Source organism: Haliaeetus leucocephalus, unplaced genomic scaffold (assembly GCF_000737465.1).
Source record: "Haliaeetus leucocephalus isolate CR32 unplaced genomic scaffold, Haliaeetus_leucocephalus-4.0 Scaffold13, whole genome shotgun sequence".
In the NCBI taxonomy this organism is placed as follows: domain Eukaryota; kingdom Metazoa; phylum Chordata; class Aves; order Accipitriformes; family Accipitridae; genus Haliaeetus; species Haliaeetus leucocephalus.
The window spans coordinates 2,586,462-2,602,611 of record NW_010972449.1 but is presented as its reverse complement, the minus strand read 5'-3'; the positions used below and the strand labels follow the sequence as shown (position 1 = coordinate 2,602,611).

The 16,150-nt window shown below is 48.9% G+C and overlaps 2 protein-coding genes across 7 annotated transcripts in view; one reads left to right on the top strand and one right to left on the bottom strand.

The window, feature by feature from the left end:
* The window catches only part of PIK3IP1 (phosphoinositide-3-kinase interacting protein 1), a 6,744-nt gene extending 173 nt beyond the window's left edge, over positions 1-6,571 (top strand). Inside the window, exons 2-6 of the mRNA XM_010574875.1 lie at positions 125-241; positions 373-492; positions 2,531-2,716; positions 2,851-2,929; positions 4,977-6,571. Coding sequence (XP_010573177.1) covers positions 125-241; positions 373-492; positions 2,531-2,716; positions 2,851-2,929; positions 4,977-5,184 — 710 coding nt within the window. The 3' untranslated portion in view covers positions 5,185-6,571. The remainder of the gene's footprint in view (positions 1-124; positions 242-372; positions 493-2,530; positions 2,717-2,850; positions 2,930-4,976) is intronic.
* Positions 6,572-8,325: 1,754 nt separating this feature from the next.
* The window catches only part of LOC104836302 (E3 ubiquitin-protein ligase RNF185), a 46,665-nt gene continuing 38,840 nt past the window's right edge, over positions 8,326-16,150 (bottom strand). For all 6 annotated transcript variants that reach the window (XM_010574817.1, XM_010574808.1, XM_010574825.1 and 3 more), the window contains 8 exons: positions 15,926-16,012; positions 15,063-15,194; positions 14,743-14,799; positions 14,490-14,555; positions 13,493-13,667; positions 12,027-12,082; positions 9,980-10,137; positions 8,326-9,406 (listed from right to left, as the gene is read on the bottom strand). In XM_010574817.1, coding sequence (XP_010573119.1) covers positions 9,250-9,406; positions 9,980-10,137; positions 12,027-12,082; positions 13,493-13,667; positions 14,490-14,555; positions 14,743-14,799; positions 15,063-15,194; positions 15,926-16,012 — 888 coding nt within the window. In that variant the 3' untranslated portion in view covers positions 8,326-9,249. The remainder of the gene's footprint in view (positions 9,407-9,979; positions 10,138-12,026; positions 12,083-13,492; positions 13,668-14,489; positions 14,556-14,742; positions 14,800-15,062; positions 15,195-15,925; positions 16,013-16,150) is intronic.

The following is a 16,150-nucleotide window of genomic DNA, read 5'->3' as shown; positions in this document are numbered from 1 at the left end:
TCGGCTTTGTTGTGGGGGACAAAGGCCGGTCTCGCCGGGGGGAGGGGGTGGATGGGGGGGGGGTGCTGGGGAGCGGCCCGGGCTGCCCGGCACGCCCGCATGGCTTGGCCTCGTCTCTCCGCAGAGTGCCTCCGCGGCAACGGCGCGTCCTACCGCGGAAGCCGGCGAGTGGCCTCCGGAGGCGCCCCGTGCCTCAACTGGCTGGCGGTGCGGAGCGACCCCGGCGCTGCGTTCCCGGCAGGTGGGTCCGGGAGGTCGGGGCGGGAGCCCGGGAAGCCCGGCGGTGGGGATTGTCGGGAGGGAGCGGGGTGCTGGGGACGGCGGCCCCCGGCGCTGACGGCCCCCGGCGCTGACGGCCCCGCTGCCCTCCAGCAATCGCCGAGGACCACAACAGCTGCAGAAACCCGGACGGCGACGCCGCGCCCTGGTGCTACATCCGAGGCGCAGCCGGGGTCCCCGAGCGGAGCCCCTGCGACATCGCTCGGTGCTCAGGTAGGAGCGGCCCCGGCCGCCCCCCCCCGCCCCTTCTCATCCTGCCCTCCCCGGCCTGCCTCCTGCCGCTGGGGGCTGGGTTTGTCACCCAGGGTGGGGTGTCCCTTGCGCACAAACAACCCCGGGCTATGGCAGCACCCGCTGCCCTCCCCCGGGAACGGAGTGTACCCGGGGCTGCCCTCCAGCTCTCGCCTGTTTGTGCGCACATCTGTCTCCCAGCTGTGCCTTGCTCCGCCCCTAGAGCTTTTCCATTAGTGCCAGCAAAGGCCCGTGCAAAGCCTTGCCCCCCACTCCCTTTCCACTAGGCACTCTAGGGCTCCTCAGCTGTGTTGCAAAAAGGCTGAGGCCTGGGCAACTAGGAGCTGCAGAGATGCTGGTAGACCGTTACTGTGGGGCATGTTACTGCTGTCTAAACAAGTGTGCTGCTGCTAAACGAGTGCCAGGGTGAATTCGGGTACAGGTGAGGGGAGAGAACTTGAAGAAAAGGGGGATTGACGGGACGACAGTAAGAAATGGAAAACCCCAAACACTAGATTACTCCTGGGTAGTCAAGGTGGGAAACAGTTTCCCAAGAGAACTGTAGCTGAAGCCTGTTTCAAGGAGAGGAGATGTCAGTACTGACTGAGGCCACAGTAACCACTTGTTTTTTTTTAACTGTTTATTTATTTCTGAGCCCTTCAAGATTTACGCACTCCACTGCCCCTTGGGATTGCTATCCTCGCATGTAAACATGTTCCCCCACATATACACCCTCCCCTTTGCTTTGTTCATTTTTTTGCCTGCTTTTCCCTAAAGATGAAGCAAAACAAATGTTCTGCTGCCAAGACCCTTACTCAAAACAGTCCTGCACCTTTGGGATCAGGAGAGTTACCTGACCTTTCAGCCAATACGCCATTTGCACATTTAAGGGGTTTGGCTATTTTTGTGTCTCAGAGTGGGTGCCTTTTTATTGTAGTCGTGTCCTGCAGCTCCCCTTGGTTCAGCTTCTCTGGCTGACCCTACGTAAAGTCACTGTGCGGTGCAGGAGACCCTGATTTACTGTCTCTAACTCCCCTTCTCTACTTCCATTTCACATTGCACTGGTGGCTCAAAATGGCTGCAGATAGGCAATCCACACGGAGTTATTGCCAGCTGTGGGGTGAGATCCAGGTGGAGAGAGTTTTCAGGTCTGGATGCATACTGTGCATAGCATTTGCAAAAAGTAGGGTTTTTTTGTTTAGGACAGGTCATAGATACCTACTTTCCACTGTCGTAGCTTTTACTGTGCTACAGCTGCCATTTTAACTGTGTCATGAAAGAAGGAGCTACCTTGGAAATCTTGCAATGCTGTTGATAAAAAATCCACAGGGCTGGGAAGGAGTCTGTGCTATGAGTGTCCATCCTTATGTCCCTTTGTTTGGGCTCTGGCTGAGGGGGAACTTGCACTACTCAGTGGCTGTGCTGCCTGAAGTGTGGCTCAGACTTAGCCTGTCCATCATGCTAAAGGAGTTTGCTACATGGCTGCAAAGAGGGGCTGGGTAAGAAGAAGAATGTCCCCAGGTTGTTTTCACACCAGCTGGAGTCTCCTTCCATCAAACCTTCCTGTGTCAGGAAGATTGAGGCAGAAGAGAGATAAATAGGCTCCTGGGAGATTTGGGATGGACATTCTTCTCATAATCTTGTTCATGTCTGTTCAGCATGATTGAAGCTGCAGCCTGTGTATCGATCTATACACTAAATAAAGTCATTGTGCATCCCCTGGACTCATGCCCTGAACCGGGGTTTTGTTTTGCTCCCTTATTTCTGTCTTATCTGTGGCGGTGCCTTGCGCTCTTGGTTAAATAGGTTCGTGTCAAAGGAGAGTGGGGGGAGGAGTACATTTCTTGTCTGCCTTGGTAGAATTTCTGGCAACAACTTAAGAGGGAACAAGTGTCTGTCAGTGTACTTTGAAGGCGGTTCAGTGATACCAGTCTAGATCTGTCCCACTCACAAGGCACGTGTTGTTTTGAGGTACTCATCAATGCTTGGTATTTTGTATGTCTCTTTTTCCTCTCAACAGATGCTACAGCTGCCACAGCCCCAGTCCCTCCAGCAGAAGTTGGTACTTCTCAGGGGGTCGACCAGGTGTTTGAACCGGCTGACACCTTGCCCTCCCGGAGCGAGGCAGCTGCTGTGCAGCCCGTTGTTGGGATCAGTCAGAGAGTGCAGATGAACTCCAAAGAAAAGAAGGACTTAGGGACACTAGGTACAAACCCAGGATCATGTGATGGATCCATTCCTGTAATTCTGGCAGGATGGATTTGTATTGAGGCTCTGGAAGCAATGCTATAGCTGGGTCTACTGCCTCTAATTTTGTCTCTTTCCTTTCTCTCTTCGCAGGGTATGTGCTGGGGCTGATCATGATGGTGATAATCATTGCCATCGGAGCTGGCATTGTCCTGGGATACATCTATAAGAGGTCAGTGGCTATTCTTTGTCCAAAAGCTGGTGTAGGCATGAAGTAACGTATATAGAGCAGGAATGTCTTGAGTACCTGCAGACCCAACCATATCCCAATGAAAAGGCAGATAGATAGAAGCATATGTTTTGATATAGCACATCATGCTTGTTGCACTGAGGAAAGAACTATTTCAGAGTTAATCTCATTCTTCTCAATTTCACCCATCAATGTGGTATTCTGTCCCATTTAAAGTTTCAAACTGCCGTCTTTATTGTTTTTGTGTGTGTGTGTGCATGTGTCTTGATATGGCTTTCTCAGATGCATCTGGGGAGCTGAATTTTACATAAAAGCTGGAGAGAGCAGATCCCAGGAACCCTCACAGAAGTGTCTTTTGTGATCAGAAAAAGAACAGTCCTAGGAGGCCACCTGTTCCCTGGTTTCTCGCATCTAGCTAGCTTTAGAAGACAAACAATTGGCAAATTCTTTGCCACTCGTGCATTGCATCCTATGAAGCTGAATACAAAGTAGCGCGCTTTTTTTGTCAAAGTTAATTTTACCAAAGCTTCTGTACGCTTTAAGGTCAGTTTTGATTCACCTTTAAGTTATGATTTGTTCAGCCACTTCACTGTGGTGGACAGAAATGTTTCTAGCTCAGCAGCGTTTGAAGTTAGTGGTAATAGCAAGCAGCTCAGCTGTAAGAGACAGGGCAGGATTAACAAATAGCAGTGAATGTCGCTGCAGCAAATGAAGGCCCAGGCTCCCTTCTCTGGGAGGGTTTGTTCTGTATTTTGGCTGTTTGACAGCAGTCTGACACAACCAAGCAGAAGGAGCCCTTTCCCAAGCTGGGACATGTCCTTATGTAAGTGTTTATAATAAATGCCAACAGAAAAAAAAACAGAGGGAGGAGTGTTACATAAGGGGCAAAACACAGAGCGCTGCTTGTCGAGGAATCTGATTTGAGGTGTCACTTCAGAGAATGCCGTCTCATGTGCTGGCAGGAACGGCAGCCACTGCTGCACGCTCGTAGGCAGCTTTGAAAAGCAGCCAAAATGCTTATGTGCTGACAGGAAACCCCAGCAGCTCTGCCTGGTTGGGATCACAAGCCCCAGGAGGAGTGAGTGGTGCCTGTCCCACCTCACTCCTGTCTTCAGTGGAAGAAGCAATAGACCAATTTGTCCAAATGCAGCTCTGCTTCTTCAATCCCAGAAAGCTCACGGCAGGGCTGCAGTGCAGGTTTACTGTCTCTTGCTTCTTGCCTTGCTCTCAAAATTGCATGTGCAAGCTGGCAGGTTTGGGTAGGTGTGGTGAGAAAGCTTTAATGGGTCTAGTAGCTTTTGGTATACATAGCTTTTCTGGAGACAACGCGCTATTAATGCCATCCATTTTTAAAGCAAGGCAGTTCTTCCTCAGTACGAATTACAGAGGTGTTGCCTCCCTTAGCAACAGGCTGAAGACTGAGGTAGGTTTGAGGAGCTGGTCGTAGTATTAAGCTGTTAGCTGCAGCAGCAGAAGGCAGGGCCAGCTCTGCAGTAAGCTTTAATACTTTCAGGAACAGCTTAATTTGCTACACAGGTTTGTTTGCTGCAACAAAAGGCAGAATCTGTCACCACCTCTGGTATTTGTTTCTATCAGATGAAACAGGTTACAGAAGTTCTTTTCCACAGCAGTGGGCTCTGTGCTGTCTCACTGCTCCCCTGGGCCTGCACCAGGCAGTGCTGCGGGACTATAAGGTATAAGGAAACTTTTGTCTGCTCCATGGTTTGAAGGAGAAGCCGGGCTTTGGAGTCATCATTTAGCAATAGCAATGTCAGTGAATAAGCCAGTTTATGAGGGAGGGACAGACTTCACTTGGCTGCTAGTTTTTAAAAGATGCTCAGATGGGGTCCTCTGTTTACAGTAGGGAATGTTTCTGGCTCTTTGTATGTAGCTGAAACATCTGTTTCTTCAAGAGCAGAGTCCCTTCTTTTCTACTATATCACCTTTACTGAGAGAGACTTTGCCTCCAAGCAGTGGCACTCACTCCATGCACGTACGTGTTTTGTTTTGTTTTTTTTTTTTAATCTAGGGGGAAAGACCTGAAGGAAAAGCATGAACAGAAAGTTTATGAGCGTGAAATGCAGCGCATCACACTGCCACTCTCAGCGTTCACCAATCCTGCCTGCGAGCTTGTAGATGAGAACACAATCGTGGTGCACACCAACCAGACACCTGTGGAGGACATGCATGACGGCAGTGGCCCACTCATGGGGCAGGCGGGTACTCCTGGTGCCTGAGCAGCTCAGGCAGGAGCGATACAGGCTGAGCAAAGCCTCCAGCTTCCCACTGTGAGTGCGGGGGTTGTGTGTGTTCATTTCTATTTTGTTTTCTTTTTGATGAAAGCCAGATGAAGGTGATGCAGAGGGACAGAACAATGGGCTATTCATCACGATCTGTTTGAGGGGCACCATTCAGTGCATGACCAGCTGGGGACTGGTGTGGTGGACCCTGCCGCTTCCTCCCACCTATCTCCATGGTGTGCCAAGGAGCTGGGGGGGATGACGGGCCAGGCTCATAACTGGCCACAGATCCCATAGCCCAGAGTGTGGTTTTGGCTTCCTCTTTTTCTGTTCCTTTCCTATTTAATGGTGTGCACTGTTACTTAAGTTTCAGCCTGGAACCCCAGGAGGGAGCAGTACTGCAGGGACTGAGGGGAGCTTCACGTCAGACTTAGCTAGATAATTACACTCTGATTATAGTTCCTGCCTTTTTGCTTTAGTGGCTGAGAGCTGGAGACACTGTCCAGAATCCTCCTACTGGATCAAGTTTTTTTCCAAGGAAGAGTTTATTTGAGGGATGGCTTTGGCCAGGAGCAGTATGTTTAGCCCCAGTGTCAATTTGGAAAAGCTCTTCTCAAGCTCTTGACAAATCCAGGTCTTCCAGGGCTGTGGCCACATCTCCATTCCTCTGTGGTGCTACACGCACAGCCACAGTTGTAGGTGTCCAGGTGGTCTGTGCCTCCTGCTCACTTAATTACACAGATCAGGAGACCAAAGGCCAGCAGTAGATAGTTGTGGAGAGGATAGATAACATCCTCTTCTGAATTCCCTTGGCTTTCTACAGAGCCAGCTCTGGACAGCGTGGCCAAGCCAGCTGTGGAGGTCACCCTGACCATGATACAGCAGCTCTTGCTCTAAGGGCAGGACAGGGCAGCTGCTCTTTCAAGATCCCAAAGTTACAGCATGGCTTCTGGCCCAGCCTCCTTCACACACACTCAGCTTGTGCAGCAAGACTACTTGCTTACAGAGCCTGGCCCTATTAGAGAGGTTTTGTAACAACTTTTATTAGCATTTCAGGGGGTTTGGAAGGGATGGTTGCTGCAGTGTCTCCCAAATAGCACGAAGGCAAGGCCAGTTCAGGGAAACATCCATCCCCACCTCAGGGGATTCAAGCCATTCAAGTAAGTTTTCTAGCCATCTGCTTTATAGCTGTGGGCCTAACAGGGAGCAGCACTTGGCAGCAGGGGTTTTAGTGTTAACGTTTGATTCAGAAAAGGGAAACATTTTATTTTTAAATGCCTTTGAATACCATTTCTTTGTAAAATGTTTTAAATACCTCATTATGAGAAGGTGCAGATTGTGCTACCTTGTATTAAAGCTTAAAAGAAAAATGCTCTGTAAACCTGTGTGGACTGTGGCTCATCTGTACATTCCTCCTGCTAGAGCAGCATCCTTCTGCCTGTTGCAGACTTCGAACTGAGGAGAAGGGAAGATGCCACTTCAGTTTGCCAGGCCCAAAAGGTAAATCCCTACTAGCAGTGCCTCCATTCACCAGCACTGACAAGGGCCATGGAGCTTACCTCATTGCTGCCAGCAGCTAGTCTTGGACGGGGACGCTGTTCCTGAAAAGCAGCTGCGGGTGTGTGAGCTGCGCTGACTAAGCAGGCTGGCCTGTGAGAAGATGCTCTTGGTTACAGCCCCTTCCTGCACTGACACAGGTCAGTTCTGCTTTGGGGCTGCTCAGCAGCAGCTCCATCCCTTGGGGCCTTCCATTGGAAAGCATGATGGAGACAGAGCACAGCAGGTTACAGGGGGCACTGACATAGCTAGCATTTTTGTTCAGTCGTTGCCTTAACAAATGCCCCTTGAACTACATATTTCAGAATAAGAGGTTTCCAAGAACAGGCTGTATTTTTATCCCTGGATCAGAAAAGGAAAATGGAGAGAGGCTCCATGTTCTGCTGACTCCTGTCCACCCTTAAAAAAACCCACCAATCAACCAACCTTGACAACTTCTTCCATTTCCATCACTCCAGGTAAATAGTACTACAGAGCACTCGCACTGTGTTTCTGTAGTTCTGTAAATGTGGCAGAGCCCTTCGGCTCAAGAAAGGGAGTTCTAGATGATACCTGATCTGTGCAGCTTTGATGTTACCATTTTGTCACAACAGTAGAAACCGAAGAAAGTTACAGCTTCCTGCTTTATGTAGCACAGAGACAACAAAGTCTTGTTTTCATAGCATACATTTACTGCTTTTTAATTTAGTTAGAACATGGAGCTGTGCAAATCACAGTTCATAAACCCCACCCACACATCACCCAGGACTCCCCCCTTCAGGGGTCCCCTCACAAACCAGCCTGGGAGAGGGAAAGAAAGGGCAAATCCTATTAACAATCCTGAATCCACTGGACCCAGTTTAGAGAGGCTCCTCCACTGACTCACAGCACAGGGAGCCCCCAGTGTTTCTAAAACACCACTACACAGACTAAAAACACCCCGCCCCACACACACCTTTTGTGAGGTGATGGCTGGTCCCATGTTATTTTACGTAATAGTTTAAACTCATGGGTAGGGGGAGGAAATCAAAGTAACAGCAAAGACTAATACCCATTCCCCACCATTCAATACCGCAGGGAGGAGGGGAGAAAGGAGCACACTAAAAAATCCAGTTTAACCAAGATGTTTGCGAAACTTAAGAGCAGGACTCAAGCCAGCTTTTTGTTCCATTCTACCAACCACATGAGCTACTACGGCAGTAGCTTTCTTCCTTCTCCCACTGAAGGAGGAAGGAGAGAAGTGCTGGAAGAAAATACACCCCCACCCACCTCCCAATGACTCCAAGTCCTTTTTTCTCCCCAAAAGCAGGGAATGACCCTGAGGAAAGTTTCTGCTTGGAGAATCAGCTCAGGTGCTGCAGCAGCAGCTGCAAGAAGGACCTTCAAAGGGAACAACTTGCACAGCCTGCAGGAAAGGATGAGGTAATGGCAACTGAATTATTAGTTTTCCAGCTGCCACTCCTGGGAGGATGGGACATTCTCCAGCACTTTTCTGTTCACGACAAGTCAATCCTTTAAGTAACCTTTTGCATGTCCACCTTTGCCATTGTCCATGCACAAAGTCTGAGTTGCTTCAGACCTTCAGCTTTCTGAAGAGCACTTTCTGCCACCTCATGTCCACAGACCAAGGGCTCAAGCAGCTTCAGCACTCCAGGGATGTCCACAGCCAGTGCCTAGTGTAGTTCTACACATTCAGATTCAAATACTTTCACCAAGGTTAAGGTTCTTGGGCAGGCAAACTCACTGTGCAGGCTCAGGGTCTGAAGATGCTCATGTGGCTCATTTGCTGCCTGCCTTGTTCACCATCAGGAAGGGCAAGCAGAGCTCAGTCTTAGTGTTTCTAGGCAGGCTTTTGGAGGTATTCAGAGACAGAGGAGTCAAAAAACCCACAAAACCAAAACAAAAATTCATACACTCTTCCCCACAGACAAGGTATTTCAGGAGAGCTGCCCAGTTTCTGGGGCTTTTCACTCCCTCCCCTGATGCACACTGGAGGCCAAAATCTCAGTGGGTTGTTCTGGAAAACACATGCACAAACATACACACACACGCTGTCCTGGTGGGGCCTTTTACTGGATATCCAATTTCCCCAGCTTTCTGAGCAGGGTAGTCAGTGGGAGAAGCAGTTCCAGAAGTGCTGGTCCTTGCCCAGGAGTCTCCTATAGCAATTCCCTCCCTGGCAGACAGGCCAGGGTGACTTCACAGCTTGCAGCCAAGTTCTAAGGCACCACAGTAAAGAAGCCTGAAAAGGCCAGAGAAACATTTCTCAAGCCAGAAAAATAGTGTTGAGCAGCTTTCCTAGGTGCAGTTGGCAGGAAACGGCCCTTTTTGCTTCTGAAACATGCCAGAAATCCACAGTGAATCAGGATATCCAAGAGGAGGGGTGTTGGGTGGGGAGAGAGAGGCAATGCAGCAAACGCACAGCGTGGTGCCCCATTAATGCCCTGGAAGTGGCTGAAGTGCATCTCCCTCCCTGTCACTCATCTCGACTCCAATGGAAGTGGTGCAGGCAGCAGGATGAGCCGACTAGGTTGTGTTTTCAGGTAGCTTGTCACGGTTCAGTCCATACTGCACACCCACGTTGTGGTCCAGCTCCTCCAGCTCAGATGGAAGGGGGATAGCAAGTTCTCCCAGGTAGAGAGAGAGAGCTTCAAAGGAATCTTCCAGCTTGGAAAAAGGGGGCCTAGAAGCAGCAGTGAGGAAATGTGAGTGGGAAAGAGGAAGCAGAACAGCATCTGGAAAGGCTAAGCCAGTCATCCATCCAGGCCACTGTCCCATGCACAGAGGTGTGAGCAGGGACATGATCCCTCCCCATTCAGCTTCCGAGATTGCAAAGATCCCATCTGTCTGGGCTACCCGTTTTTAAAGCCAATGACCAGGGAGGTCTGGCTTTTTTGGAACCCACATGGCATCAACACTGTTCTGAAGCTACAAGTTTCACAAATGAAGCATTCACCTTTCAGAGCTGCTGCCAAGGTCTGCCCCTACTTTTTGTACGTGAGAAACCCTGAACAATCGTTCCTCCCTTACTCTCTCTGTCTCATAAATGGTTTCAGAGACCTCCACCATGTACAGCGGTCTCTTTCCCAAGCTGAGGAGTGTTTAGTCTCTCCTCACGTGGAAGCCTTTGAGCATTCCTATAGAAGGTTGGAGTACAGCCCTCATCCACCCTCTGTGCAAAGCAATCCTTCCACTAAGGGGATACAGACACATCCTCCAGGCTTACAAAGAGGAGTCCTCCAGACCCCAAACCTACCTGCTCTCTGGTTCCAGTCTGCAGCAAATAGCAGCCAGAGGGAAAAAGGCTGGAGGGCAGTCAGCAGGAACAAACTTCTCCCAGAACAGCTTGACATTAAGGCCAAAATCCAGTGTGCGTGGGAGACAGTCTGGGTCAGCATACACCTGGCCTATGATCTAGGGAAAAATGAGAGCAGCGCTTAAGTACAGCAACACTTCCAGAGCGTTAATAAACAGGGAACTTCGGCATCAGGCAGGGGCTCCTTCAAAGTATTACGGTGAAAGGGAAAGAGCAGAAACACTGTTCCTCCTTTCCAATGGGGCTAGTTGCACAAAGCAATGAGCAAGGCACTGCATACAGACAAACTTCACATGAAACTTTTTCAAGACCTGGTGATGTGGCCACTGTTGTGAAGGAAGGCCTGGACGGCTTGTCTTTCTCCCCAGGGTCTCTGCTAGGAGATACAGGATGATGTGCACTTGCCAGAGAGCTCGACAGTGTCTTGCTGCTGGGGATGATGCAGCCCCTCCTGATCGCAGGTAATCAACACGACCTGCATCACCATCCCATCTCTACCCTCTCACACCACCAGCAAAGCTCCTCTCTCTATGGAGCATGTCCAAAACAATGCTGTGAAGTCAACAGCACCACAAATTCTGAGTTGCTTTGTTACTGGCAGATTCAACCCCACCCACAGTCAGAGGGTAGGGGCGGAGAGAAGAACAGCCATAACCAATGCCCAGGAGGTTGCAGGCGAGAGCCAGTAGAGGAAAGGGCTGGGTGGAACAGAGAGAAGCACTGCCCCAGCACTCAGACATCCAGTGCTCACCACCTACCCTGCTGAGGTGCACTCACCACCTCCAGCACAAGTGTAGTAAGAGGGAAGGAACCCACAGCGCGAGCTTTGGGGTGATCTGGACTCAGACAAGGTCAATGTCAATACAAACTCTCACATGGGGAAGAGTATTAAATTTAAAGCCTCACTGCATATCACAAGAAGGGTGTTATTTGTAACCACCCAGGCTTTTCTGTGCCAATAACTCAGCAGGACAACCACATCCTGTAACTAGACAGTGGAACGCCCATTATGTGTTTTGTCAGGGTTATTTCCTTATCTGTTTGAGTGTGTAACTTCTTTTTTTAGCATCTTTATTTTGGTGACAAATGTTCGTATGCTACTACCCCTATAGTTGAAACAATTGTTTTAATCCCACATACAGATTTTTCAAGTTCCTAAATCTATCACTCACAACCACAATATTCTCTTGAGAGGAGGGCCAAGTGTAAACAGAGCACCAGATGAGACCACAAAGATTTATGCGCAGATATTTTCTTTGTCCCCTTCATCCAAACACTGAAGATGAAACTGTGCTGGTCTCTCCTGGTGTTCCCGTACCTGCTGTGTTACCCATACACATAACACCCCACCTTTCATCTGTATTTCCAGTCTTACACACCTTTTAAACTGAAAATACCTTGCAGCTTTTGAGTGGTGCTCTTTGCTCTGCAGACAGAAAAGCCTGATAAAAGAGTAAGACTGTGCATTGGCTCAGAAATAAACTAAGCTAACAGACTTCAGGGTGCAAGCTTCATTAATCGACCTGCAAAGAGGTTTCAATTTCCTCTTCTTTGAAGTGAAATGCCATCCCCAGTGGAGGGCCTGAATTTGCTGAGATTATAAAGGTGATTGTTCTTTTAATGAGGCAGTAGAAAAAGAAAAATAAAAAAGTATCACAGTTTTAGGGAATATGTCTGCTTTCAAATGGATACCAGGGCTCAGTCAGAACTTGTTGGACTTTTTTACAGCTTCTCTCAGTCCAGGAGGAACTGCTGCATTTCTTTCAGTCCAGGAAGAAACTCTCTCTGGGACCAAAGAGTTACAAGACCGTTATCTTCCTTGAGGGAGCAGAGGGCAGGGTAAGCTTGTACTCCCAGCCTAATTCACCATGCTCTTAGGTCACAGACTGCACACTCAGACACAGAGAACTGGCTGATGCAGTATGTGCAAGGAGGTGGCAACGGGGAAGAAGTCCATTATAGATGCCATGTAACATCCTGGTCTTACCTCACAGAGAACAATCCCAAATGAAAAGATGTCCACTGTCTCATCATAGCTCTGTCCTGCAGGAAACACAAGACATTCAGCTCTGTGAGAGGCAGTTCCCCATCCAGCTATTCCAGGAGCTGCCAGTCCAAAGCTGAACTAAGCCTATTTCTTGGAGGGCCCTAAAACAGGAGACAAAGCAAGGCTTAAATCTGAGGAGGGTCAGTTGCCCCAAGATATGTACACCAACTGCATCTTCCTGTACACTGCCATCACATATTAACCCCGCTTCTTTCTTCTGCTGGGGAATTACAGGACAACACAGGGAAGCCTGGTGTATCTGAGGTCTGAGCAAATGCTAAGGATAACTGGAAAGCTTCTGCCCATTCCCATTGATTGCTGTTCTAGTGCATCTCTACAGTGCACTGTCAGTGTTCAGCTTCCCCAGCAGCGAGTGAGTGCCCAGTCCCTGCTGCAGTGACTGCAGAGATAATAAATTACACGCTAGCAGTGCTTTGAATCTGGGAAAGCAGACTGGCTCCAGCATGCTATTCTCTGCTTAGACACGCCCCTCCCAAGCCAATATCTGGTAAACAGCCTTGCTTTCAGAGGTGATGTCAGACTATGCTCTTGCTGTTCTCTTGACAAATGCCAGGTCTGAGACAGGCTCCGAGAAGCAGCCTCAGACTCCAGCAGGGCCTGTAGGCCTTGAGAGAAAGAAAACAGAACAGCACATAAGAAAGCAATACGGAGAAAAGTTAAGCTGGGGGACAAAAGCCCAGTCCTCCCTTCCCTGGTGGACTATGTTGGACAATACTGATATCGTAGCCAGGCAAACTGCCCGACCTGGTCAGACAGACCTGCTCATTAGGAGGAAATTGTATCCATTGTATTTCACCCTTACCTCAACTCCTGCAGGGGCAGTTTTTCCCCTAAGGGACATAGTTCATCTTTAATGCAACCAAGGGCTGCATGCCAAAAAACCAGATTTCCCTGCACTTGGACAACTCCCACCCCAGTCCTGAGGCTTCAGCAAACCTGGCAGCAGATGGCTTCTCTCTGGATCTACGCAACAGCACACGTAAGCCTCATCCTGGAGTTTAATGATTCCCTGTCTCAAGGGGCAGTTCCAAAGCATGAGGCTATAACAGAAATTGATCTCAGGTTCAGTCTTATTTCAGGCCTCTTTTGTCTTCCCTGTTATCTGGATCATAGCAAGTTTAGGTCTGTTGCCCTCCTGAAGAATCCTGCTGTCAAGCCAGAAACATTACCTCGGCTGGTACAAAGGCTTAGCAGGTCAAGTACTGCAAAAGAAGTGCAGATAGGGTACCTGTGTGTATAAATAAGCTTGCATATTAGCAGGTCTAAAACCATAGGCTCTAATAAGTTTGATTGTTACTAGGGCCCCGAAGCTTTCAGTAATCCTATCATCCCTATACCTTGCCACAGGCTGTCTCCTCACCTGCACCCTGGTATCGCTATCTTACCATTTAGCATCTCTGGGGCCATCCAGTATGGGTTGCCAACCACCGTGTAGCGCTTCTTCCTGTCACTCTTGCGTAGGGTTCGTTTCTTGGCAGATGGCTTCTCCAAAGTGGGCTTTTTTCTTTCCTCCACAATCAGCCGAGACAAACCGAAGTCAGCCACCACCACTGTCTTATCCTACACAAGGGATTTAGTACAAGCCACTGATTCCTCTTAGCTCCTTTCAGGAGCAAAGAGGCTGCAATTCCTGTTCACTATCAGCTACACTGTAAGGGTGACTATCAAGGTTTCCTGCAGCCAGGTAAGTGTAGCAAGCTGTCTAGACAGGTGTAAGACACACAATTCACAATGCCAACTCATCATTTCCTCTCTTCATTGTCTGTGTGGTCGCTAACATTAATCCCATCAATTGGGCTACACTTGCCAGGGCAAACCTGGACCTTTTCTTTCAGACCTTCCTATTCTACCCAGCCAGAAATTAATTTAGACTTTCACCCTGGGTCTTTTGAAGCCCACATACTAATCTCATATTCCAGCCAAGTGAACAAGGGCAAGGCTTGAGGGAATGAAGATACACAAGAATCTTGTGACCTAGCATTTCAAAAAGAGAGAGCACACACATGTGCACACACCAGCACACTTGTCTGAATCCTGAGTGCCAATAAAAAGTCATCAAGTGGTTGAAAGAACAGAAGCAGCTGTAGAGAACATTTCATAGCTCAGATAAGGAACAGAGCTGTACTAACTCTCATAATGTGACTGTTAATAGGCAATACTACCACAGGAAAGGGGATAAGAGAACAGAATGATGAAACAGCGAAAGCTAGATCAGTCTGGAAAATCCTATATGAAGATGAAGCTCCCTTGTTTAGGGCAGTAAAAGCTGCTCTCAAATCAGTTCCACCCTGACAAAAGAGGGAACATCATGTGGAGAAAACCAAGGGACAAGGATGACAAGGAGGGGAACAGCATGCTGTGGAGAACAGAGGTGTAACTCACCAACTTGATTAGGCAGTTGTGGGAATTCAGGTCTCTGTGTATGATGCACATGGAGTGCAAGTAAGCCTGGAACAGAGGGAGAAAACTTGCTGTTAGGGGTTCCCAGGTGAATATGTCCCTTCACATTTACAGACCTCAACAAATAGATGCTACTGGTCAGGCAGCATCCACAACCCCTTATACAGCACCCTGCTGAAGCAGCTAACCCTGACCCTGGAGGTTTGCTCTGTGATGAAGGGACAGTCCAACTCACCATTCCAGAAGCAATTCCTTTGGCAAAGCTGACCTTCTGCTGCCAGGGAAACGGGTCCTGAAAGACAAGTCCTCAATGGTCAGGGACTATCTTACCAGCCAGCTGGTGACCAAAATTCCTCCACGACAGGACTCTTAGAGCAGTCAGAGAAAGATGATACAGCCCCAGGCGCTTCCTGCCTCAGGCCACCCACAGCTAAGAAGCAGCTTTTTCACACAGCTCCAAAGGAGAGCGCTAACAACAAGCACCGTAAGGCTGGTACAACCAACAACACACTGTCAACCTCACTGAGCAGAGGTCTACCAGGCTTCCATACTCACCGCATTGCGGAGGAAGTCCTTCAGGGTGCCCCCCTCAATGTACTCAGTGAGGAGATTCAGCTTCTTGTCCTTGTACAGTACACCGATGAACTTTAGCACATTGGGGTGATCCAGGCTGCGCATCACTTTCACCTGGGAAGCAGAGATACCCCCCCGCCCCCAAAGAAGAGAATGGAACAAGTCCTGACAGATCCGCTCTGTGGTGACAAGCACTCCAATGCTGGAGGTCCCCTCCAGCACTCAAACCCCAACCTTAAGGCAGTCAATTAACTGTTGCCGCTTCATTTTCATGCTGTGCAATTAACCTGATCTTAGTCTTTAAGGAGAGCACCCCTGAGTTTGGCTAACTTTTAAGAGACAGGAGCTCTCCAGGACAGCTATCTGGTCCATACTGCATGTGTCAGGGCCAGAATAGCAGCATCAGGTGTTTAGGGAGCTGCCTTTAAGCTAAATCTGACTTTGAAAAACATGGTAGGCAGCCACCAAGAAAATAGTTTAGCTTAAATACAGCAGGAGTCTTAAATATCTTACAGATATAGGCCTTCATTATTTGTATTTATGCACAAGGCTCAAGGGATAAATCCTTTATGTATTGCACAGCTCAATTTGCCTCAGACTCAGACTGCTTTTTATCATTGAAAAATTAATGAGCTGGGAGCTGAAGCCATGTCTATTGCTCAGTGTGAGTCACACTTCACTGCAGCAAACATTCAGCTCATGTCAGCTTTTCCCCGTGTGATGTCTCCCTCCTCAGTGCCTTGATTCCTGCCAGGTTGCTGGCATGATCACTCTCTCTCTGGAGAAGATGGAAGAGAGTTCCACCACAGTACTGGCTCAGAAGCTTTTAGAAATCTTGCTCCTACCTCTGTCAGGAAAGTCTTCTGTGTTTCCTCATCACAGCGAATCAGTTCTTTCATCACCATCACCTTTCCTGTTGCTTTGTGAGTCACCTGGTGGAAAGAGAAACCACAACTACAGGCAAGGTTCAAGAATACATAGCTCCAATGCTCTTGCAACATTTCTGAAAGAGAGGGTAACATTCCCCTCCATCCAGAGAGGAATATAGATGGGAGGAAATTCAGAGCCCA